This window comes from Rhinoderma darwinii, chromosome 5, assembly GCF_050947455.1.
Source record: "Rhinoderma darwinii isolate aRhiDar2 chromosome 5, aRhiDar2.hap1, whole genome shotgun sequence".
In the NCBI taxonomy this organism is placed as follows: domain Eukaryota; kingdom Metazoa; phylum Chordata; class Amphibia; order Anura; family Rhinodermatidae; genus Rhinoderma; species Rhinoderma darwinii.
Genome location: NC_134691.1, coordinates 112,680,524 through 112,706,770, shown reverse-complemented (window position 1 = coordinate 112,706,770; position 26,247 = coordinate 112,680,524). Strand labels below are relative to the sequence as shown.

The window sequence follows — 26,247 nt, the reverse complement described above, 5'->3', positions numbered from 1 at the left end:
GTACATAGATCCAAGGCATCACTGCAGACGGGTACACACAGGAAGGCTGCAAAGTTCATGGCATATTTCAAATAAGAATCATGGGTGATTGGAGAATTTACGTGCAGTACTGTGAGGTAAATCGATTTACATTTTGTGGCGAAAAATGGAGCAGCAAGAGAAAAGACGCATTACCTCAGTGGAGAAATTATCACGCTCCAGTTTGCGGGGCTGAGGCAAGTCGGCCTCATCAGCAGAATCCAGAGAAAGTGCATCAAGGAAGAGGTTCTCGGAGCCAGAGCATCGGTCAGTCCCTTTCAGCTTGGGAAGTAACTGTTCTTCAAATGGCATTTCATCAGAATCAGAAAATGACCTGGCTGCATGCGAGTGGGATGTAGGCAGTGTGGCCTTGGATAAATACTGAGAGACAGCGCCATCAGTTTGGTCATCAAAGAAAGGGTCTGTTTTTCTGGGCCTCGATTCTTTTTGGAGCTAGAAAATGAATGTTAAAATGATTTTTATGCTAAAATCGTACAATTTTGCTCTCACTGATGAATAGCCAAATACACATTAGTCATACAGTTACCCCATTAATATAGGATTGCGGATTTTATAGTAGCACAGTATTCGAGTGTTACATTGCACGCTGACCAGAGTTTCAAACAAGTATTGGAATAGTCAAACATTTTGTTTGTACCGTTTGGCATAATAGAAGGCCTGGCATAATAATATGCTGCTCTTAACTAGGGCAGAATATTTTAATGGCAGATCCCCTTTAAGGTCTATTCACATAAAACCAGAATATGCTCAGCTCTAGATACAATATAAACATCTAGTGAAAAACAAGCTCATATAATATTCTTGTTTATGTTAGGTCAAAGGAAAGTATTCGTATCTTATGTAGATTGTACATGAGTCGTGCACTTTACCGATTCTTTCATAGCCAGGCATTAGTGGAGACTATAGAATTGCATTTCTAGTTTGACTACTCTTGTCTGATGCCTATAGATTATACATTTGTAGAACCTATGCACTGCATATAATGTGTTTTCTGAAGCTACCATATACAACCAGATAATGTTACAATCTGGTATCTGTTCAGAAGAACCAAAGTATCATTCAGAGCAGGGGTTCTCAATCTTTTTTTCTACCTTCTTTCTCACTGGCCAGAACACGGTGATGCCTAGGCCTCACTATTTTTCATAGTCCACAACAAAAATGTTAAAAATGACCTGTATATATATTAGGGCAACATAATTAATGTATGAGGTAGATGTGATGAATATCCTATTAAGGCATCATTTACACGAGCGTGATATACGTCCGTGCGATGCGCGTGCTTTACACGCGGGTCGCACGGACCTATACAAGTCTATGGGGCAGTGCAGACAGTTCGTGAGTTTTGCGCAGCGTGAGTCCGCTGCGTAAAACTCACATGTTCTATATTTCGCCGTTTTTCACACAGCACGCACCCATTGAAGTCAATGGGTGCGTGAAAACCACGCATGCTACACGGAAGCACTTCCGTGCGAACTGCGTAATTCGCGCAACAGTGCTTTTCTGTTTACAAACATCCAAACGGAGTGCCATAATGATGGCGGCTGCGCGAAAATCACGCAGCCGCGCATCATACGCTGATGACACACGGAGCTGTTAAGTGCATTTTGCGCACGCAAAACGCCGTGTTTTTTGCGTGCGCAAAACGCACACGCTCGTGTAAATCAGGCCTAAGACTGTACAGGTATACAAAGCATAAAATGCTGTAAGGAACTGTATAAAATAATAGAGCCATATATAACTCTAGAGCCTTATTAAACAGATAATTTTCATACAGCTTTAAATGTGGGTTTTTTTCTAGGCAAAACCAACCAGGAAAGTATAAAAAAAAGATAAGTAGCATTTATTTACAAATAGCAATTCTTTCCTTTATAATTTTTCACTTTTTAGAATCGACTCTTGACTTTGGCTTAGAAATAGCATAAAAACAGCACCAAACGTTACTATGTGAACAAGGTCTCAATATTACTCCAGTTAATGCTTAGAAAAGTGTAAGACGGAATACCTGCAACTTGAATGTCCTTGAGGGTTGAAAGCCGCCTTAAACCATAACTAAAATAGCGCTGTCTTATTAATGGTCTCCATGTATCTTGCAATCTTATAAGTGTACTAGGTCAGACCTTCTTTGCCACAGTTCTTTGCCTATAAAACTCTTTATCAGCTGATATTTGCTTTCCTATAAGCTGCTTTTAAGAAACCCCAGAGAGCACAATGCCAGGATCGGTTATGTGATTAATGCTTGAAAGGTATAAAAGTTTCCAACTCATGTAAGACTCAGCGACCTATATTGCAGTGAAGCACACAGTTCTGCCTGGCTATTTTTAAGGCAATATCCCTGTTATAAGAAAATGAATCATAAGTATTAACAGTAAGTTCTAACAGATTGGAATAAACGTACATAAAATAACTTGAAATGTGAATATGTATCATGGCTGTAAAATACAACTACCCATGTACTAGTATGTATAAATAAAAGGAAACAAATCTATCTGGGGGTATATTAAATGTATGGCTTAGTAGACACTTTCATTGTGCGTAGGCTCTATTATTTAACCCCCCCTAAAACTCCACTACCCATTAACAGAAAATGGCATTAAAATTATTTACGTTTCATACAAAATCAATCAGGTTAAATTAATTCTGGCACTAAAATTGTAAAGTACAGATGTAGCAAAGTTTAACGTAACTCTGATAACTTGGTATAGCTTGATATCACAAAACTATTGACTGCGCTATTGGTTCCGTCAAAACACCAGAACCCTTTCACAACAGTGGCAAACGGAAACTATTAGCAAAGTTTCCTTCACCATTGAAAGCAATGGTGATGCAAACAGAAGCTAAGCTTTCCATTTGCCTTTCCGTTGAGGGGTTCTACCGACGGAAAGCTCAGACGGAACCCCACAATGGAAAGAATGCTGATGTGAACAGGCCCTAAGGATACTATTACACAGCTCGGCATGGGCCGTGTAAACAAACGCCGATCAACGAGATAGCTCCTTGATCGGCGCTCATTTGCTCCTTTCATACGGAGCAATGATTACTCATGTACAGGGACGAGCGCTCATTACTCCGATCGTTCGTCCCTATACGTTTTTATCATGTCGGCAGCGCATTTTCCTGTTTACACAGAGAGATGTCCCTGCCGACAACAATGATTTGTAATTCTGCATAAAAGAGCAGATCACCTGATGAGCGAGTGTTTGTTCGTTCATCGGCTAATCGTTGCTCTGATTACACAGGCTAATGATCGGGAACGAGTGTTCATATGAATGCTTGTTTGTCCGATTATTGGCCCCTGTAATAGGGTTTTAAGGTTTGACATATTTCTTGCCATGTTTTATTTATAGCACTCTACCTCTTCTATTCTCCACAGGAGATCTTTTCTTTGTTCTTCCCAGTCATGCCTTTCTCTGTCAACTCGATTCACAAGCTCTGCTCTCTCCCGGTTCCAGTTCTTATCACACTGCTGGACTTGTCTACGAAGGTCCATCACCAACCTGTGACTCTCAGCTAGCAGCTTCTTGTACTCATCTCGCTCAGGATTGAAGGATTCCTTCCTCTCAGTTTGGCTTCTATCTTCTGGCGCTCTTGGTTTACTTGTTTCAAACTGGATAAAGAAAATGAAAATATTTTGTATTTCAGGCTTGTAACAATGTACAAAAATTTAAAGTTTTCATTTTCATTTGTCAATTTCAACAATGCTCTCTACACATATGTTGTGGAATCACATTGGACCAGTGGCGTAACTACCGCGGTAGCAGCAGTAGCGGCTGCTACGGGGCCCGGGGCTTGAGGGGGCCCGTGCCGCCAGCCGACGCGCACACCCAAATGCCCGGTGGCGCCGCTAGAAGCCGTTATGGCTGCTACAGCGGTAGCGCCGCTACTGTGGGGCCCGCGACGCCGAGCCTTACACAGGCCCTCTCATGCCTGTAGGTGTCGCTAGCACCGGAGGGGGCCCCAGTGCTAGCGGCAGCCAAATACATGTATTAGCACTGAATGGCCGGGCATGTTCCGTGCCTGACCATCCAGTGCCTTACAATGACACTGATTGGCTAGCGGCGCGATGACATCATCGCGCCGCTTCCATGCTTGGAAGGTGCTGATTGGCGGGGCAAGTCATTCTGCCCCGCCAATCAGCGTCATTGGAGGATGCTCGTTCAGCTCCTGCAGACATGCTCAGAAGAGAGCATGTCTGCATCGCCAGTGAACAGCGTGGGAACGGGATCATGTGAGTATGTCAAATTTTTTTTTTCCCCTCATAAAAATGTGAAAGGCATTATCTATAGTGGGGGGGTCATCTTTATGTGGGCTATTATATATAGGGGGTCTATATGTGGGGCAGTAGCTACAGGGGGGTCTATATGTGGGCCAGTAGCTACAGGGGGTCTATATGTGGGGGTGTGGGCCATTATATACAGGGGGCTCTATGTGGGCCATTATATACAGGGGGGTCTATATGTGGGGGTGTGGGCCACTATATACAGGGGGCTCTATATGTGGGCCATTATATACAGGGGGCTCTATGTGGGCCATTATATACAGGGGGCTCTATATGTGGGCCATTATATACAGGGGGCTCTATATGTGGGCCATTATATACAGGGGGGTCTATATGTGGGGGTGTGGGCCACTATATACAGGGGGCTCTATATGTGGGCCATTATATACAGGGGGCTCTATATGTGGGCCATTATATACAGGGGGGTCTATATGTGGGCCACTATATACAGGGGGGGTCTATATGTGGGGCACTATATACAGGGGTGGGCTATATGTAGAGCACTATCTATAGTGGAGCTATTTTTTTAGGGTGCTTTCTATAGGGGTGGGCTATGTGTGGGACACTATATACAGCGGTGGATTACCTGTGGGGCACTAGCAACAGGGTGGCTATATGTAGTGCACAGTCTAAAGGGGTGGGCTATATGTGGGACACTATATACAGGGGGAGCTATATGTGAGACACTATCTACAGAGGTGGGCTATACGTGGAGCACTAACTATAGGGGAAGCTATATGTAGGGCAGCACAGTGGCTCAGTGGTTAGCACTATTGCCTTGCAGCTCTGGAGTCCATATGTGGGCACTATCTACAGGGGCTTCTATGTAGGTCACTATCTACAGGGGGCACGGTGTGTGTGTGTGTGTGTGTGTGTGTGTGTGTGACAGTTATATTTAGATGTGTTGAGAAATTTAACTTTGTTTATAGGTGCAGAAATGAGAAGCTGAAGACATCTAAACGGAAAACTGCAGAAATGGGTCATGGCCGGGAGAAATCCATCATAGATGTCTGAACCGGAGGGAGAAGAAAAGAACTAGAATCTGAGATGTCACCGGTGAGTCACTTAATGTAAATGTTTATTCTGCCTCTAATCAGTAATGTAGTCACTGTATGATCTGCAGCGAGATGATGGTGATAGGATTTTTTTTGTGAAACCGCATCTCCCAGCATATCCTTACCATTGTTCCGGCCATGCTGGGAGCTGTAGTTTTACGCCGTACAAACCTATACGCAGTGGCGTAACTACTGCTATAGCAGCCGTAGCGACTTCTACAGGGCCTGCAGCATGAGGGGGCCCATGGCACCCGCCGGCACGGCCCCCTCCGATGGCCGCAGGCTCCGCTAGCAGCCGCTATGGCTGCTACAGCGCGACGCCACTGAAGGGGTTGTTCCTACAAAAGACATGCATCCCCTATCCACAGGATAGGGGATACATGTGGGATCGCTGGGATGAGGAGAACGAGGGACCGAAAGTCCCCCCTAAGTTCTCCATGACAAACCTCGGACTTCCGGGGTCTGTGTCGGCAGCTCCGTAGAAATGTATGGAGCGCCGGTCGCGCTTGTGCGCATGCGTGACCAGCGTTCCTTTCATTTTTATTGAACTGCGCAGACGCCGGAAGTCCGAGGTTTGTCATGGAGAACTTCGTGGGGACTTTCGGTCCCCCGTTCTCCTTATCGCTGCCAGCGATCACACATGTATCCCCTATCCTGTGGATAGGGGATGCATGTCTTTTGTAGGACAAACTATAGGCCGTTTTTTTTTTTGGGGGGGGCTATATGGCGTTATCTACAGAGGGGTTCTGTATGGCGTTATCTACAGGGGCGCTGTATGGCGTCATCTACAGGGGGCTGTGTATGGTGCTATCTATAGGGGGGCGCTGTGTGGTGGAATCTATAGGGAGGCACTATCTACAAGGGGGGGGGTTGTGTGATACCCAGCAGAGGGGGGGCCCCAGTCAAAAGTTTGCTATGGGGCCCAGTCTTTCCTAGTTACGCCCCTGCATTGGACACTAGCTCTCTATTACTTGCTCATAGAACTTATATTATTTGCGTTTTAGAGGCTACACTTCATACAGTATGTGTACAGTATAATTGCATCACACTGGATGATACTGCATTTAAACCATACGTGAGTGTCAGATTACGATAATTTTATATGGCTATTGGGTACTCTACCGTTCAAAAGTTTGGGGTCACCCAGACAATTTTGTGTTTTCCATGAAAACTCAGACTTATATTTATCAAATGAGTTGCAAAATGACTAGAAAATATAGTCAAGACATTGACAAGGTTAGAAATAATGATTTTTATTTGAAATAATAAATTTTCTCCTTCAAACTTTGCTTTCGTCAAAGAATGCTCCATTTGCAGCAATTACAGCATTGCAGACCTTTGGCATTCTAGCTGTTAATTTGCTGAGGTAATCGGGAGAAATTTCACCCCATGCTTCCAGAAGCCCCTCCCACAAGTTGGATTGGCTTGATGGGCACTTCTTGCGTACCATATGGTCAAGCTGCTCCCACAACAGCTCTATGGGGTTGAGATCTGGTGACTGCGCTGGCCACTCCATTACAGATAGAATACCAGCTGCTTGCTTCTTCCCTAAATAGTTCTTGCATAATTTGGAGGTGTGCTTTGGGTCATTGTCCTGTTGTAGGATGAAATTGGCTCCAATCAAGCGCTGTCCACAGGGTATGGCATGGCGTTGCAAAATGGAGTGATAGCCTTCCTTATTCAAAATCCCTTTTACCTTGTACAAATCTCCCACTTTACCAGCACCAAAGCAACCCCAGACCATCACATGACCTCCATCATGCTTGACAGATGGCGTCAGGCACTCTTCCAGCATCTTTTCAGTTGTTCTGCGTCTCACAAATGTTCTTCTGTGTGATCCAAACACTTCGATTCGTCTGTCCATAACACTTTTTTCCAATCTTCCTCTGTCCAATGTCTGTGTGCTTTTGCCCATATTAATCTTTTCCTTTTATTAGCCAGTCTCAGATATGGCTTTTTCTTTGCCACTCTGCCCTGAAGGCCAGCATCCCGGAGTCGCCTCTTCACTGTAGACGTTGACACTGGCATTTTGCGGGTACTATTTAATGAAGCTGCCAGTTAAGCACCTGTGAGGCGTCTATTTCTCAAACTAGAGACTCTAATGTACTTGTCTTGTTGCTCAGTTGTGCAGCGGGGCCTCCCACTTCTCTTTCTACTCTGGTTACAGCCTGTGTGTGCTGTCCTCTGAAGGGAGTAGTACACACCGTTGTAGGAAATCTTCAATTTCTTGGCAATTTCTCGCATGGAATAGCCTTCACTTCTAAGAACCAGAATACACTGTCGAGTGTCACATGAAAGCTCTCTTTTTCTAGCCATTTTGAGAGTTTAATCGAACCCACAAATGTAATGCTCCAGATTCTCAACTAGCTCAAAGGAAGGTCAGTTTTATAGCTCCTCTAAACAGCAAACCTGTTTACAGCGGTGCTAACATAATTGCACAAGGGTTTTCAAGTGTTTTCTAATCATCCATTAGCCTTCTAACACAGTTAGCAAACACAATGTACTATTAGAACACTGGAGTGATGGTTGCTGGAAATGGGCCTCTATACACCTATGTAGATATTGCATTAAAAAGCAGACGTCTGCAGCTAGAATAGTCATTAGCACATTAACAATGTATAGAGTGTATTTCTGATTAATTTAATGTTATCTTCATTGAAAAAAACGGTGCTTTTCTTTCAAAAATAAGGAAATTTCTAAGTGACCCTAAACTTTTGAACGGTAGTGTATATGTGTGGAAATGTAACCATTATCCCATGAATATGATAGTAACAAGATTGCTTTGTCTATAGTAATCTGATTTCTACACTAAAATATACATATACTGTAATGTTAAATTCTACCTAGAATGTGTTATTTCATTGCCCTAGTTACATCAATGCTGGCCCACTTACCAACTTGTCTTTACTAGAAAGCATTAGTGGCATGATAATAATCTGTCGACTTGTTTTCGAATTATAAAGTTCATCTGTGCTTTATATTTTGGCATCTTCTAACAATGTTATCTATTTATAGATTTGTATTATGTTTTTAACTGCTTTTATATTTACTTTTAGATATGGAGCTGTGATGTCACCAGTGGGTGGAGTGTCACTTCATAAGTACCTGTATATAAACTTGATATGGTGTTGGATTTTGTATGGCTGAAACGCAGCCTGTACTGTGCTAGTGTACTTTGCTGGAATAAAGATGTATTTGCACCCTGAAGCGGTGTCCGATGGCTTGGTTTATTTCTGGATTTGGGAATTATTGGTGGCCCTGCTGAGCTGAATGGATCGACCATTGGAAATAAGTGGTGATGAATCTCTAAAAGCTACATATCAACTGAATAGATGTTTGTATACATAAATATTTCAATGTTTTCATTATTGTGATTTTTGAGAGACTCTGTCCTTAGCCACTTAAAGACACCCTGCCGTAAATTAACAGCGGTCTGTCCTAGTCCTTAAACCTGCATATTTATAGCGTGGGTCAGAGACTGCTTGGAACTCAAAAAAGAAAACAGAACCGCTTATGTCTTTTCCGATTTTATATAAATATCACTCAATGAGCACTATGTATAGAATATTTTAATTTTTGGGGGATATAGAATATAGGCAGTGCCACTGGCTCTATTCATGCCAATGGTAACATCACTGATTACATGATGGCTGGAATGCCGGTACAAAAGAAGTTGCTGCAGAGTCTAACGGGTAAAGTTCCCCAGTAACTGTTGTGTAAAACAACATGTATCAAATAAGTCCCCACGCTAGCCCCAACCAAATTACTCTAAGGCTATGTTCACACGGAGTATTTTGGGGGAGGAATATCTGCCTCAAAATTCCGTTTGGAACTTTGAGGCAGATATTCCTCTCCCTGCACGCCGATTTTCGCGGCGATTATCGCGCCGTTTTTCGCCCGCGGCCATTGAGCGCCGCGGGCATAAAACAGCGAGAAATACGCTTTCTCCTGCCTCCCATTAAAGTCAATGGGAGGTCAGAGGCGGAAGCGCCCGAAGATAGGGCATGTCGCTTCTTTTTCCCGCGAGGCAGTTTTACTGCTCGCGGGAAAAAGACGCCGACGCCTCCCATTGAAATCAATGGGAGGCGTTCTCGGGCCGTTTTTGCCGAGTTTTGCGACACGGTTTCCGCGTCAAAAAACTCGGCATAATACCCCGTGTGAACATAGCCTAAGGTTGATTCACACATGCCGTCTTGGTGCAGTTTGTGAGTGAAATCCAGATGTAGATTCAAAAGGAAAGAAAGATTTCTGATACTCTAGTCTTTTGGTATTCACTTCTGGCTTTGGCTTAAAGAGGACTTGTCACCTGCCCAAAAAACTGCAGTTTACATCTCAGTTAGATTGCAGGCGCCTCACAGATTCTGATGCTTTTTATTTTTTTCTTCTAGCCCCCACCATTCCTGAGATATCGGGGCCATTTGTTCTGGTGTCCTATACGCAAATGAGGCCTTTGACTGTCAAGTGGGCGGTTACTCCTTATCAAGTGACAGGTGACTTGACAGTCAAAGGCCTCATTTGCATATTGGACACCAGAACTAACGGCCACGATATCTCGGCAACAGTGGGGGCTAGAAGAAAAAAAATAAAAAGCAACAGAATCTGTGGGGTAGCCTGCAATTTAACTGAGATGACGGCTGCAGTTTTTTGGGCAGGTTACAGGTTCTCTTTAAAAACTGCATAGAAAACTGCATCAAAACTGGATGTGTGAAATCAGCCAGAAGCGAACATGTCATATATCAAAATAAACAGTAAATGATGCTAAACACAAATATAAAGTCTATTTTATACTGGTTAATATTCTATTTTTATTTTAAGAAATATGAAACAAATGATGGTGACACATTTTCCTCCACTTGAAAATATTGAATACTGCACATGGTAAAATTCAGGAAATATGATATCATATTATGAGCAGACGCAGTGTCTGTCCATGGGAACTCCCAGATTTAGGTAGGAAAAATAGTGATTTATAACCCAAACATCTCATTAGTGGCCGGCGTCTCCTTCCTGCACTGAATGATCTTCTTCCAGATATTGCAGTCATTCCGCTAATCTTTCTTCCAGACACATATTTTAACCTGTCAGTATGAAGTGGCTGCCAGGAGCAATTGTAAAATCCTTAGTGCAGTGTCCTGATTACTAAACCACCTGCTACTGGCAAGAAAACAACTTGTATACACGATAAATACATGATCGCAGTGATCTCAAGAAGCAAATTTTACAACCAAGTTACCAAAGCAACCGCACTCGAGTATATAAAGAAAAGCCTATTACTTGTGACCAGATTACAGAAGAAATCCCAGATTGTAAATCTATATTCCCAGCATCCCCCAGCAATAAACAAATGCAGACACCAGATTAAGGCCTTATTCACACGAACGTGTTATACGTCCGTGCTACGCACGTGATTTTCACGCGCGTCGCACGGACCTATGTAAGTGAATGGGGCCGTTCAGACTGTCAGTGATTTTCATGCAGCTTATGTGCGCTGCGTAAGGCTGGGTTCACACGTGGCGGAATTTCACTTAAATTCCGCTGCGGACACTCCGCAGCGTTAATCCGCAGCGGAGCCGTTTGTCCATTGACTTTCACTTTAATTTAGCAGTGTTCGTTTAGACGATGCGTAAAATTCCGCTGCGGAGCATAGGCTGCGGAGCGGAATTTGGTGTCCGCAGCATGCTCTGTCTGTTGCGGAGCAGTGGCGGACTCATGGCGGAATTTCTCCATTGACTTCAATGGAGATTCTAAATTCCGCAATGAAGTCCGCAGCTGTCATGCACATGTTATGTGTGCTGCGGAAGCGTCTTGCTTTTTTAACTTGACATTTCTTCATTCTGGCTGGACCTATGTATTTCTAGGTCTACAGCCAGACTGAGGAAGTCAATGGGGCTCCCGTAATGACGGGAGCGTTGCTAGGAGACGTCTGTAAATAGTCACTGTCCAGGGTGCTGAAAGAGTTAAGCGATCGGCAGTAACTGTTTCTGCACCCGGGACAGTGACTACCGATCACAATATAGAGCAACCTGTCAAAAAAATAGAAGTTCATACTTACCGAGAACTCCCTGCTTCTGTCTCCAGTCCGGCCTCCCAGGATGACGTTTCAGTCTAAGTGACGGCTGCAGCCAATCACAGGCCAAGCACAGGCTGCAGCGGTCACATGGACTGGCGCGTCATCCAGGGAGGTCGGGCTGGATGCCGAAAGACAACGGCCGGTAAGTATGAAATTTGTTTACTTTCACTAGGGAAAGTGCTGTCCCTTCTCTCTATCCTGCACTGATAGGGAGAAGGGAAGCACTTTTCCCGCAGTCCGCAGCAGCTAGTCCGCATCAATTTTCTGCACATTTTGTGCAGATCCGCAGCAGAATCTGCAACGCAGATTCTGTGCGGCATTGATGCGGACAGTTGCGGAGGAAATCCGCCACGTGTGGTCATGCCCTAAAACTCACGACATGTCCTATACTTGCCCGTGTTTCGCGCAGCACGCACCCATTGAAGTCATTGAAATCGCGCACGGCACAAGGAAGCACTTCCGGATGCCGCGCGTGATGCGCGCTACAGTAGTAAAAAGAATGAATGAAAACAGAACTCGTGCTTTTCTGTTTGTAAACATAAAAACAGAGTGTCATAATGATGCCGGCTGCACGAAAATCACGCAGCCGCGCTCCATATGCAGTTGCCACACAAACTTTTTGCGCACGCAAAACGCAGCGTTTTTTGCGCTCACAAAATGGACATGTCCGTGTGAATAAGGCCTTAGGGTATGTTCAGACATGGCAGATTTGCTAAAGATTTGCGGATTTTAATGCAGATGCTTTGCGGATATACTGCAAAATCTTCAGCAGAAATGTGTCCGCCACATCTGAACATGCCCTAAAACATAAAAAATTGTGCCAATCGTCAGCATTTAGGCTGATCCTAGTATTGATGACAACACAGTCCATCAATTCACAAGAAAATCAATTTCATAGCATCAAAACTTTGTGTGTGATTCTGGCCTAAGGCCTCCTTCAAAAATATATAAAGAGGCAGCACTTCCAAAAAAGACAGCTTTAATCCCCCGTGCGACGTTTCAGTACAACAGTACCTTTCTCAAGCATAGTGAACACATCAAATTGCAGGTATATAAGGACTCACAGAGTCAATGGTAATAAAAAAGTAATAAAGACAAAAACATATCATTGTATCCATATACTGTGTAGTGATACCATTTAAAACTTCCTTCAGACACACTTTTTTTTCTACATTTTAAAACACATGAAAAAACACCATGCGCTTCAAGCGTTTTTACGTACATTTGTTACATCTGTTTTTTGTGGCTTTTTTATTTTGTGACTTTTTGACCTGTTTTTGAGAAAAATGAAACTGAAAATGCAAGTGGAATTTCTGAAACAGAATTCTGGGCGGAATTTCGCAGCATTTACAGTAGCAGCAAAGTGAATGAGATTTAAACAAATCTCATGTACACACTGCAGAAAAAAATCTGCAGTGAAAACATTCAGAAAATGATCTGCAGAGTGGTTTTTAAATCCGCAGCATGTCAATTCATGCTGCAGATTCGTTACTCTATTGTTGTGGCTTTTCCCCATTGAATTAAATAGTTAATGGTGCGACTTTTGCAGTGGAAAAGCTGCAATTCCACCACAAAAATCGAAAATGTTTTTTGGGGTTTAAAATTAATAATAATTACAACCCGGCCGTTTTGATAACGTCGCGTTCCTCTGTTCTAAGTGCAGCCTGGCCTCCTGGGATGATGTGCCATCCCATGCGACTGCTGCAGCCAATCACAAGTTGCAGCGGTCACATGGGTTGCAGCGTCATCCCAGGAGGTCAGCCTGCAAGGAGAAAAGAGGGACGTCGCTATGACAATTACCGGGTGTAAGTATAAGGTTTTTGGGTTTTTTAACCACTGCAGCCGAGATTCTGCCCGATAAATTGCACCACAATTTGTTGCATTTTTTTGGATGGAATTCCCTGCGGGTTCCAGGTTGGATACACTGCGGACTTTTACACAACGTATCTGACCCGTGAGAACCCAGCCTAAGGCCGGATTCCCACGAGCGTTGCGAATCTCGGACGTGAAAAACATCAGTTTTTCACGTCCGAGGTGCATCCGTGCTCTGTGCTGCGGGGTGCGATGTCACGCATCCCGTATAGATTAGAATCTATGGAGGGATGCATGAAGCGTCAAAAAATAGGGCATGTCCTATTTTCTCACGGACCCTTCACATGGTCCGTTGAAACAACTCCCGTGCGAACGGCCACATTGAATTATATAGGTCCGTGTAACGGCGGTTGTTTCAACGGCCGTCACACGGACGTTTAACAGTTTGTGTAAATAAGGCCTTAGGCCTGATTCACACGATCGTTGAATATGTACGTGTGACGGCCGTTGAAACAACAACGCATGTTTTCCAACGGGGCCGTTCTCACGGCCTTTGTTTCAATGGACCATGTGAAGGGTTCGTTGAAAAATAGAACCTGTCCTATTTTGTTCAGTTTTAACGGATCCCTCCATAGGCTCAAGTCTATGGGGATTTGTGAAAATGGTCAAGTTTTTCAGGTACGAGTTTCCCCACGCTCGTGTGAATCTAGCCTAAGAGCGATTCTAGGAGCCCCCATAGTTTGCAGCCAAAGATGCCACTTACAAATCAAAAATGACAAAATGGTATCTTATCATTTAGCATTAGTTACGTCACTATCCATTAAAATGTCCTTTTTTCTGAGTCCTCTGATAATTCAAGGTACTATACCACTATACTATATGGGAGGGACCTATAGCACCAAACTTCCTGGTTCATAAATGTAATGCATACTTACAGCGCAAGAAATGTGCCCACCGCACAAAAAGAATCGTAAAAATCATGCAAAGTTTCAACGAGAAAGATATGTGATGGCATGTTCAGGCGTGGCGGAATTGCTGTTCAATTCCACTGCAAAGTGTCAAATATGCAAATTTTGCGGCGAATTTGCAGCAAAATCTGCAGTAGAAAATTTCTGCCAGGTCTAAACATCGCCCTAAAGAAGCACTCTGCCAATTTTTTTTGGCCATATATATACCCAACCGAGGTAGATAAATAAAACAATTGCATTGTTGTAATAATTTTACCGCGACCTCAACCAAACTACATCAACCAAAATCACCCTGTGATCAGCACAGCTAAGGAGACGTGTTTAGCACAGGGTCTGTACGGGAAGGCAAAGGACGTAATTTAATCCATCAGGCTATCAGTAAGCAGTTCAAACTAATTCCGTACAATCGCTGCCTAGAAGGGTTTCCTTCTGCCTGAGGTAGTGACATCAGTGTAGTGGTGTGGAGACAGCATTCATGAAGGAGGGGTTATTGGAGTTAGAGGGCGGCGTTGAGGCAGGGCGGCAACAGGTAGGCAACAGGAAATGGGTCATGCAGGCTGATGGTGACCCCATGGCTCATAGAAACACCGCTGTAAAACACAGGGGATTACCTTACAGTCATGTGACCCAACATTATTGACAAAAGTTACAGATTTTTGTGTTGAAAGTAGCGTTGCTATCAGATAATAAATACACATATAGATTATTTAGCAAAGACATGTATAGGCATGCCAGAAATAGTTTCCGACTTTAATTAACAAAATTTTACTAAAATTAATGGAACTGCTTGCTTTATACAGAAGTGGTTCTAGATTTTTAATGTACACAAATGAAAAACAAAAACCAGTAAGGCTCTGTTCAATTCTGCATTGTGGCTTACGTTTATAATGGATGCCACACTGCTGTGACGGCTCTGTCACACAATGGACAGCAGCGACATTCCTGATGGAGCCTCCAGCGTAGATGTGAACAAAGTTTTATGGTTAATACAGTTCAATAGTCCTCCCTCGGTTTTTATATCTGTTTCAGGCTCTTCCAGTATTAATCCCCGGAACATTTTTTAAGGCATTGGAGAAAGCCTTTCGGAACTTTATGTGGGGCACTTTGAGGCTGCGCCTTAATCTGAAGTCTTTGTCCCGTCCAAAACTGAAGGGAGGAGCTGGACTCCCGGACTTGATCAGGCCGCAGTACTCGCAAGGGTGGTGGACTGGTTTCATAATGGATCCAAGAAACAGTGGGTAGAGATTGAGCAGTCCATAGTCGCGCTCTCACTTAGATCATTGCCATGGATTCTTCCTGATTATAGGCCGGCGCTTGCGACCCTGCCATTGCTAACCCAGCACTGCCTCACTTTATGGGACAGACTGATGGTTAGAAAGGGCCTCTCACATAGACCCGGGCTCCTTAGCCCGCTGTTTGATAACCCGGAATTTTTACCAGCTGTCAATACGAAACAGTTTCTGATTTGGTCCTCTTCTGAAGACACGAGATTATGTCAGGTAATGTCGGTTGGGGGGAGGCTCGCTCCTTTGTCCGAGTTGCGCGGGACTTGCCCGGGGAGCACGCTTTCTTGGATGGAACATACCCAATTGTCCACCTTTTTACGTTCGGCCCTACCGGGCGGGATGCATATCGTCACTAGCACTGCATTTGAGTCGTTGTTGCTTCAAACCGAGCCTCCGGCCCGGGTGATATCTAACCTGTATACCTTACTTCTAGAGGCCTGTGATGATCAGCCTCCTGCATACGTCAGCGCATGGGAGCGAGAACTGGGAGTAACCCTGTCACTGGCTGATTGGGATCGCATATTTTTTCTGTCTCACAAAATGCCGGTGGCATGTCATGCACAGGAAAAGAACTTCAAAATACTGACTAGATGGTACCGTTGCCCACAGATTCTAAGCAGAATGTACCCTGAGGTGTCAGACTTGTGCTGGCGGTGTGGGACTGAGACCGGAACAATGTTGCACATTTGGTGGTCATGTCAAGTATTGCAGACCTTCTGGAAAGCGATTTTTGAAATCTATACTGAAGTGGAAGGTACAAAGCTGGTACCCACTCCTCAGATGGCTTTGCTATCCCTAATTCCGGGCCCTTTGCCGAGTATTAGGAAGGGGCTACTACAGCATTTCTTGACTGCGGCACGAACAGTTATTCCTAGACATTGGAAATCTACTGTGCCGCCTTCAGTTGTCGAATGGGTGGCGGAGATGGATTATTTATGTCGAATGGAATCTCTGGTTGCAGAGGACAGTGATCGCTTTGGTAAAGTTCTTTCACTGTGGAGTGCATGGTCGTCCTTCAAATCTGGTCCACACTTTGCTAAATGGCTAGGCGGAACCCCCCCATAGAGGGGTCGGGCAGGAGCAGTCTGCTAATTCAGTGGCTTCCGTCTGGGAGAAGGGAACCCCTTCTTTCCTTCCCAGTCCATCCTCTCATTGTCCCCACTGGGTAGGTGGGACACTGGGAGTCTCTGGGTGGCCCAGGGCGTTTAGCTCTGGGCTTCTATCTCTTTCCTTGACCTTTCCCTACTTCTCTCTTTCCCTCTTCTTCTTCCTCCCTCCTTTCGTGGGACTTAGAATGATATCACACACTTTACACAAAGCCTTGGATTTACTTTTATGATGAGACCTTATCAAGGAGAGACAATGCCTATAGCTTGAGATGTGAATTTCGCAGATAAGGTGTGGGTGTAATATGTTGAAACATGCTAATGTCTTACCTAGGAGAACTACAGACAATGCAAATAATAACATGTATGTATATTGAGATGTTTTCTTTGGCTTGTTTGCTTTTGTATTTGCTAAAATTCCTAATAAAAATTTAGATTATGAAGAAATACAGTTCAATAGGTCATACAGAATATACAGTAACATCCATTTTTGCAAGAAAAGGTACCATGGGGTCAAGAGTAAAAATTCAGGAGTGCAAATAACAAATAATAAATGAATAAAGTGACAACATTTGAACATATACACAAATTTAAAAAAGACTAAATGCCATAGGCATCACAATGGTCCAAGACATGTGGGAGACAGAATAAAATAGAACTTATTACATACTGGTCATAGAACGCTATCTACAACAATAGGACAAAATGTGTTTATTTAATCAGAAAATGTTTCATTTAATATCCAGACTATATAACAACACCCTGAGGTCTGCCACTCTTGTCAGAATAGCTGAATGTAGGTTTCCGTTGGCATCACCATTGATTTCAATGGTGATGTATCCGGTGCCATGAATGAATAGCGTAGTCGACTACAGTGTTGATTCCGTAAAAATTACGGAACCGTTGGACAACTGAGACAAACGGAAACTATTGGCACCGGATACATCACCATTGAAATCAATGGTGATGCAAATGGAAACATATGGTTTACATTTGTTTCAGTCAGGGTCCCGTTCTGATGAGAAGCTCTGACGGAACGTCAGAACGAGACCCTGACTCAGATGTGAACGAAGCCTAAGGGCAGATTCAGACGAACGTTGCGTTTTTGCGCGCGCAAACAACGCAGCGTTTTGCGCGCGCAAAAACCATTTGACAGCTGCGTGTGTCATCCGTGTATGATGCGCGGCTGCGTGATTTTCGTGCAGCCGCCATCATAGAGATGAGGCTAGTCGACGCCCGTCACTGTCCAAGGTGCTGAAAGAGCTAACTGATCGGCAGTAACTCTTTCAGCACCCTCGACAGTGAATGCCGAACACAATATACAGCAACCTGTTAAAAAAAAAGAAAAAGTTCGTACTTACCGAGAACTTCCCGGCCGTTGCCTTGTTGACGCGTCCTTGGTGACGCGCCTCTCTTGACATCGGGCCCCACCTCCCTGGATGACGCGGCAGTCCATGTGACCGCTGCAGCCTGTGCTTGGCCTGTGATTGGCTGGAGCTGTCACTTGGACTGAATTGTCATCCCGGGATGTCAGACTGGAGGAAGAAGCCGGGAGTTATCGGTAAGTCAGAACTTTTTTTTTACAGGTTCATGTTTATTGGGATCGGTAGTCACTGTCCATGGTGCTGAAACAGTTTAACTCTTTCAGCACCCTGAACAGTGACTATCTCCTGACGTCGCGTACCGGAAATTTTTTTGGAGGGTTCGGCCAAAACGAGTTCGGCCGTACCCGGTGAAGTTCGGTTCGATTGTCCAGGTTCGCTCATCTCAAAGACACTCCATTTGGATGTTTGGAAACAGAAAAGCACGTGGTGCTTTTCTGGTTACATTCATCCTTTTGACAGCTGGTGCGCTGTTTCAGTCGGTTCGCACGGAAGTGCTTCCGTGCGACCTGCGTGGTTTTCACGCACCCATTGACTTCAATGGGTGCGTGATGCGCGAAATACGCCGAGATACTGAACCTGTCGCGTTTTGTACGCAGCGAACAAACGCTGCGCACAAATCACGCACTGTTTGAACTGCCCCATTGACTTCTATAGGGCTGTGCGTGGCGCGCGAAAAATACGCGGCATGCACGCACGAAAATCACGCTCGTGTGAATCCCCCCTAAGACCCTGGATACAAGCAGCTATCACCTTAGAATCCTCATTATTAGGCTGGGTTCACACGTGGCGGAATTTCACTTAAATTCCGCTGCGGACACTCCGCAGCGTTAATCCGCAGCGGAGCCGTTTGTCCATTGACTTACACTTTAATTTAGCAGTGTTCGTTTAGACGAGGCGTAAAATTCCGCTGCGGAGCATAGGCTGCGGAGCGGAATTTGGTGTCCGCAGCATGCTCTGTCTGTTGCGGAGCAGTGGCGGACTCATGGCGGAATTTCTCCATTGACTTCAATGGAGATTCTAATTTCCGCAATAAAGTCCGCAGCTGTCATGCACATGTTATGTGTGCTGCGGATCCGTCTTTCTTTTTTAACTTGACATTTCTTCATTCTGGCTGGACCTATGTATTTCTAGGTCTACAGCCAGACTGAGGAAGTCAATGGGGCTCCCGTAATGACGGGAGCGTTGCTAGGAGGCGTCAGTAAATAGTCACTGTCCAGGGTGCTGAAAGAGTTAAGCGATCGGCAGTAACTGTTTCTGCACCCGGGACAGTGACTACCGATCCCAATATACATGTATCTGTAAAAAAAAATGAAGTTCATACTTACCGAGAACTCCCTGCTTCTGTCTCCAGTCCGGCCTCCCAGGATGACGTTTCAGTCTAAGTGACGGCTACAGCCAATCACAGGCTAATAACAGGCTGCAGCGGTCACATGGACTGCCGCGTCATCCAGGGAGATCGGGCTGGATGCCGAAGGAGGGACGCGTCACCAAGACAACGGGCGGTAAGTATGAATTTCTTTGACTTTCACAAGGGAAAGTGCTGTCCCTTCTCTCTATCCTGCACTGAATAGGGAGAAGGGAAGTACTTTTACCGCAGTCCGCAGCAGCTAGTCCGCATCAATTTACTGCACATTTTGTGCAGATCCGCAGCAGAATCTGCAACGCAGATGCTGTGCGGCATTGATGCGGACAGTTGCGGAGGAAATCCGCCACGTGTGGTCATGCCCTTAGGGTATGTTCACACGGCAGCGTCCGTAACGGCTGAAATGACGGGGATGTTTTCAGGAGAAAACATCCCCGTAATTTCAGCCATAACGGCATGTGCAGGCGCTTGAACGCCGCGTCCATTACGGACGTAATTGGCGCTGCTTTTCATTGGAGTCAATGAATAACGGCTCCAATTACGCCCCAAGAAGTGACAGGTCACTTCTTTGACGCGGGCGTCTATTTATGCGCCGTCATTTGACAGCGGCGCGTAAATATACGCCTCGTGTGAATAGACAAACGTCAGGCCATTGCTTTCAATGGGCAGATGTTTGTCAACGCTTTCAAGCCGCATTTTTCGGACGTAATTCTGGGCAAAAACGCCCAAATTACGTCCGTAATTAGTGTGTGTGAACATACCCTTACAGGCTGGAGATTAGAAGTAACCGTGTACAAGCTTTTTGAAAGGATTTATTTTGTAGCACAGTGCACTTCGGTTCGAAGCAGAGAAATGAGGTTAATCTCAGTTGTAATCTCCATTAAATCTTGCTCTGTCTCACTAATCTTTTCCCTGTGGTCACATCTGAGCAGACAACCACATCCTCATTTTTTATATGAGAACTCTTTGGTTATTCAAGTCCGAACATATCACATTGCTTAACTTCAAGAATAATTTACAAGTAAACAGTTTGAAGGACACAAATATTTTTCTTTAGATTGAAAGTTGATATCAGATCAGCCGGTTTTGTGATGTGTGATTTGCACCAAACAACATGTAGTATTGTATAATAAAGTGTTTTACATGCCAGTTGTGGTAATGGCTTATTAAAGGGGTATTCCCATCTATCTTAGACATTTATGGCATAGCCGCAGGATAAAATCTGCATGGAAAACAAAGAACGGCCGGGGGTAAATATAGACTTTTTTTCTTTTTGAAGCACTGGTTTCCCCCTGAAAAAAATGCACCACTGTTAGGGCGGATTTACACGAGGTTGTGCGTTTTGCGTGCTAAAAACGCAGCGTTTTGCGCGCGCAAAAGGCACTTAACAGCTCCGTGTGTCATCACCATATGATGCGCGGCTGCGTGATTTTCGCGCAGCCGCCATCATTATGAGACTCTGTTTGGATGTTTGTAAACAGAAAAGCACGTGGTGCTTTTTTGTTTGCAATCATAGTTTGCCTGCTGTTGCACGAATCACGCGCGTCCCACGGAGGTGCCTCCGTGTGGCAGGCGTGATTTTCACGCACCCATTGACTTCAATGGGTGCGTGATGCGCGAAAGACGCAGAAATATAGGACCTGTCGTGAGTTTTACGCTGGCCATACGTATAAGATAGTTATCTAAAAACCCTAGTGCTTCCCCTATACACATTAAATTATCAGTGGAATTTATTTATTTTGGAATTAATCTAAAAAGCTAATATTTATTCAATGAGCGTGGTCAGCCTAAAGAGGATGTATCATCAGATAATAACATATTATTCATAGGTTTTTTATTATAAACATATTTTTACAAAATTTTTGGTGGCTTTTAGTCTTCTGGTGACTGTCCGCGTGTGTGGTGCTCATGATTTTCACGCACCCATTTACTTCAATGGGTGCGTGATGCGCGAAATACGCACAAAGAACGGACATGTCGTGAGTTTTTCGCAGCAGACTCACGGCCCCATAGACTAAAATAGGTCCATGCGACACGCGTGAAAATCTATACCGTTCGTCTGAATAAGCCCTAACATCTAACTAATCAAACTAAAATAAAATACACGAGACATTCCATTTAAAGACTACATAAACCTTTGAACACGTTTTTTTTTACCTGTTTTGTCGATCCTGCGACCCGCTGTCATCGTAGCTATCAGTCCCGCTGATCTGACAGGTTCAGGTTTGAGCACAAGATACAGCTTCTATGTATCCAGGATACATAGAAGCTGTATCTCAAAAGTACACTTTCTTTTTTTAAATAAAAAAAACAATGAAAAAGTTGATTAAAACACCACAAGAGTTCAAAAGTTTACATAACCTTTAAAGTTTGTGTCCTTCATATGCTAGATAAACCCTTGTCAGAGTTTATAGGTTCTATTCTATAGTCCCCTCAGCATAAATAGACTGGTTATTAAATGCTATTATAAAACTGATGTAAGCTTATTGTTCTTATGCATTTGGAACTTTCCTGCCTACATTATGGGCTTCCATACCTGCTCCAGACAACATCTAAGTTCTGTTTCCTCCACCTCCCAAGCAGCTTTGTCCTCGGCATACCGCTGTTGGACTTCATGTCTGTCTGTCGCTTCATCCCGCAGTTCAGCACGGAAATCATCCAATAAGCCCTTAAATGCAGCAAGCAGGCGACGATTTTCACTTGCCTAAAGAAACATGGATTTAGAAAAAATAATCTAAATGAAATACAGTAGAAATATCTGTGAATAGAGGCTATGTAATAAAACGGAAACAATATCAACTATCTATTAGGACACATTCACACGTGGCGGAATTGCTGTGGACAGTCCGCAGTGGAATTCTGCAGCGGACGTTTTTTACATTTGTTTCTATACATTTTTAGGAAAGTTAGTTCAGACGTTGCAGAAAAGAACTGTGTGGAAATTAAACTGCGGTGCAGATTTTTCCCTCCGCAGCATGCACATTCAATTGCGGAGAAGAAGCGGAATTTCACTTCGGATTTCAGCCTTTGCAATGCAAAAACTAAAATCTGCGGCAAATCCGCTGTGATATCTGCAACGTCTGAATTACCTGTCAAATATGCAAATGTTGGTGCAGATTCATTTCGTAATTGCCCCAAATCTGCACCAACATTTGCAGCTGAAAAATTCTGCCACGTCTGAACGTGCCCTTACAGTATATAAACTGCAGTCACTGAATTCCACAATTCATTATATTAATAATGAATCGAGGGTTGACGTTCTGGCCTTTCATCTGGTAAGGGTGTATAGCCACAACTACTGCGTAGATGTTGTGTTTGGAAAATGTCCATTTTCATTTTTTGTACAAATTGCAGTTGACCAAACATTCAATTAACCCCTTCAGGATTGAGCCTGTTTTGGCCTTCAGGACGAAGCCGATTTTTCAAATCTGACATGTGTCACTTTATGTGGTAAAAACTCTGGAAAGCTTTTGCCTATCCAAGTGATTCTGAGAATGTTTTCTCGTGACATATTGTACTTTAGGGAAAAAATTTGGTCGATAAATTCAATATTTATTTGTAAAAAACACCAAGATTTAGAGAAAATTAGCAAAAATTTGTATTTTTCTAAATCTAAATGTATCTACTTGTAAAACAGATAGTAATACCACACAAAATACTTACTAGTTTATATTTCCCATAGGTCTACTTTATGTTTGCATCGTTTTTTGAACATTATTTTATTTTTCTAGGACGTTACAAGGCTTAGAACTTTAGTAGCAATTTCTCATATTTTCAAGAAAATTTCAAAAGCCTATTTTTTCATGGACCAGTTCAGTTCTGAAGTGGCTTTGAGGGCCCTATATATTAGAAAGTCCCCATAAATCACCCCATTTTGAAAACTCAAAGTATTCAAAACAGCATTCAGAAAGTGTTTTAACCCTTTAGGTGTTTCACAGGAATTAAAGCAAAGTAGAGGTGAAATTTACAAATTTCACTTTTTTTTTTCGAAAATTCATTTGTAATACATTTTTTCTGTACCACAGAAGGTTTTACCCAAGAAATGCAACTCAATATTTATTGCCCAGATTCTGCAGTTTTTAGAAATATCCCACATGTGGTTCTAGTGCGGTAATGGACTGAAACACCGGCCTCAGAAGCAAAGGAGCACCTAGTGGATTTTGGGACCTTCTTTTTTTAGAATATATTTTAGGCACCATGTCAGGTTTGAAGAGGTCTTGTGGTACCAAAACAGTAAAGACCCCCCAAAAGTGACCCCATTTTGGAAATTATACCCCTCAAAGAATTTATCTATGGGTATAGTTAGGATTTTGAACCCACAATTTTTTTGCTAAATTTATTTGAATTAGTATGTGAAGATGAAAATCTACTTTTTTTGTGAAAAAACTTAGAAATGTTTCATTTTTGCAAGGAATAAAGTAGAAAAAACACCCCAACATATGCACAGCAATTTCTTCCGATTATAGCAATACCCCATATGTGGTAATAAACTGCTGTTTGGACCCACAGCAGGCCTCAGAAGAGAAGGAGCACCATTTGGATTTTGGATTTCTGATTTTGCTGGAATAGTTTTCAGTGCCGTGTCGCGTTTGCAATGCACTGGAGGGATGAAAACCGTGGAAACCCCCCAATAGTGACCCCATTTTGGAAACTACACCCCTCAAGGAATTTTTCTAGGGGTAAAGTTAGCATTTTGACCCCACAGTTGTTTTGCTGAATTCATTGGAATTAGTCTGTAAAGGTAAAAATCGACTTTTTTTCTGTAAGAACTTAGACATTTTTAATTTTTACAAGGAAAAAAGGAGAAAAAGGACCCCAGCATTTGTAAAGCAATTTCTCCTGATTACGTAAATACCCCATATGTGGTAATAAACTGCTGTTTGGACCAACACCGGGGCTTAGAAGGGAAGGAGCGCTATTTGGCTTTTGGAGCTCAAATTTAGCTGAAATAGTTTTTGGGTGTCATGTCGAATTTGCAAAGCCACTGAGAGACCGAAACAGTGGAAGCCCCCCAAAAGTAACCCCATTTGAGAAACTACACCACTTAAGGAATCTATCTAGGGGTATAGTGAGCATTTAGGCCCCACACGTCTTTTGCAGAATTTATTAGAATTAGGCCGTGAAAATTAATATCAACATTATTTCCACTAAAATGTTGAATTTTTTCAATTTCACAAAGGATAAAGGAGAAAATGCACCCCAACATTTGTAAAGCAATTTCTCCCGAGTACGGCTATACCCCACATGTGGTCATAAATGTTTTTTCATTAGAAAGTAATTAACTCTTTCCGAACTGATCCATATTTTGCTTTTGCTTTTTCGTTTTTCCTCCCCGCTTTCCGAGAGCCACAACTTTTTTCTTTTTCCGTAGAGTGGTGTGAGGGCTTATTTTTTGCGGGATGAGCTGTAGTTTTTATTGGTACCATTTTTTGGTACATAAGACTTTTTGAGCACTTTTTATTACATTTTTTGGTAGAGCCAAGGTGACCAAAAAACTGTGATTTTTCCGTTTAAAATTCTTTATTTTTCATGGCGTTCACCGTGCGAGTTTAATAATGTTATAGTGTAATAGCTTGGACTTTTACGGACGCAGCGATACGAATTTTGTGAATTTTTTTTATTTTTTTACATTACTTTAGAGAAAAAATGTGAAAAGGGTTTATTTTTGGACTTTAAATATTTATTTCATTTTTTCCACTAATAATAACTATTTACTTTTGTTTTTACACATTTTATTAGTCCCCCTAGGAGACTTGAACCATCGATCGTTAGATCACTGGTAGAATACACTGCAATACTAATGTATTGCAGTATATTGTCATTTTTACAGGCTCCTGTAACAGCGTGTTCGCTGTTTCTGTCCGTTAGTCCCGGGTATCAGCTGTAATACACAGCTGACACCTGCAGCGTATGGTGCGGGCTCAGCGCGTGAGACCCTCCATATATCACCCCCCACACCACGACATGCTATTAAGTCATGGTGCGCAAAGGGTTTAATGCGCAGCGGATGGTGCAGAGTGAAAATTAAAATTTTCCACTGATGTGCCATTTTAGTGCACTATATGTTGTGCCCAGTTTGTGCCACAAATACCTCAAAAAATTTTAACCGGGTTCTCCCGGGTATGGCGATGCCATATCGGTGGATGTAAACGGCTGTTTGGGCACGCTGTAGGGCTCAGAAGGGAGGGACGCCATTTGGGTTTTGGAGTGCAGATTTTGCTTGGTAGTAGCTCTGGCGTTTTGCTAGTATTTCAGTTTATAATGTGGGGGTATATGTAGGCTGGGCAGAGTACATCAGGGTATAATAAGAGGGTATAATAATGGGGTAAATAAATAATAATCTGCAGATATGTGGCCTTTGTGGCACTTATAAATGGCGCCTGATCTTATCCACTTTTAGAACACTGCACATTTTGCATCGCCATATTTCTGGGAGCCAGAACTTTTTTTATTTTTTCACCACCGGAGCCGTGTGAGGGCTTATTCTTTGCGGGACAATCTGTAGATTTCATGGGTAGCATTTTGGGGTACATGCCATTTTTTTGATCACTTTTTATTCCATTTTTTGGCAAGCCAGGTGACCAAAAACCATCAATTCTGACAATGATTTTTATTTATTTTTTACAGCGTTCACCCTGGGCTATAAATGACCATTATATTTTATTCTGCGGGTCGGTACGATTACAGCGATACCATATGTATATCGTTTTTTTGTTTTGCAGTGTTTGCGCAATAAAATAACTTATTTAGAAAATAATTTATTTTTTGTGTAACCGTATTCTGAGCCATAAGTTTTTTATTTTTCAGTCAAAAAAGCTGTGTAAGGGCTTGTTTTTTGCGGGACGGGTTGTAGTTTGTATCGGTACTATTTTGGCGTACATGCGACT

General features: G+C 43.2%; 1 protein-coding gene across 1 annotated transcript in view; it reads right to left on the bottom strand.

Moving 5' to 3' along the window:
• Window positions 1-26,247, bottom strand: part of MTCL1 (microtubule crosslinking factor 1) — a 158,453-nt gene that overhangs the window by 14,776 nt on the left and 117,430 nt on the right. Inside the window, exons 10-12 of the mRNA XM_075826415.1 lie at window positions 21,897-22,064; window positions 3,392-3,643; window positions 175-471 (exon numbers count right to left, since the gene is read on the bottom strand). Of these exons, the coding sequence (XP_075682530.1) occupies window positions 175-471; window positions 3,392-3,643; window positions 21,897-22,064 (717 nt within the window). The remainder of the gene's footprint in view (window positions 1-174; window positions 472-3,391; window positions 3,644-21,896; window positions 22,065-26,247) is intronic.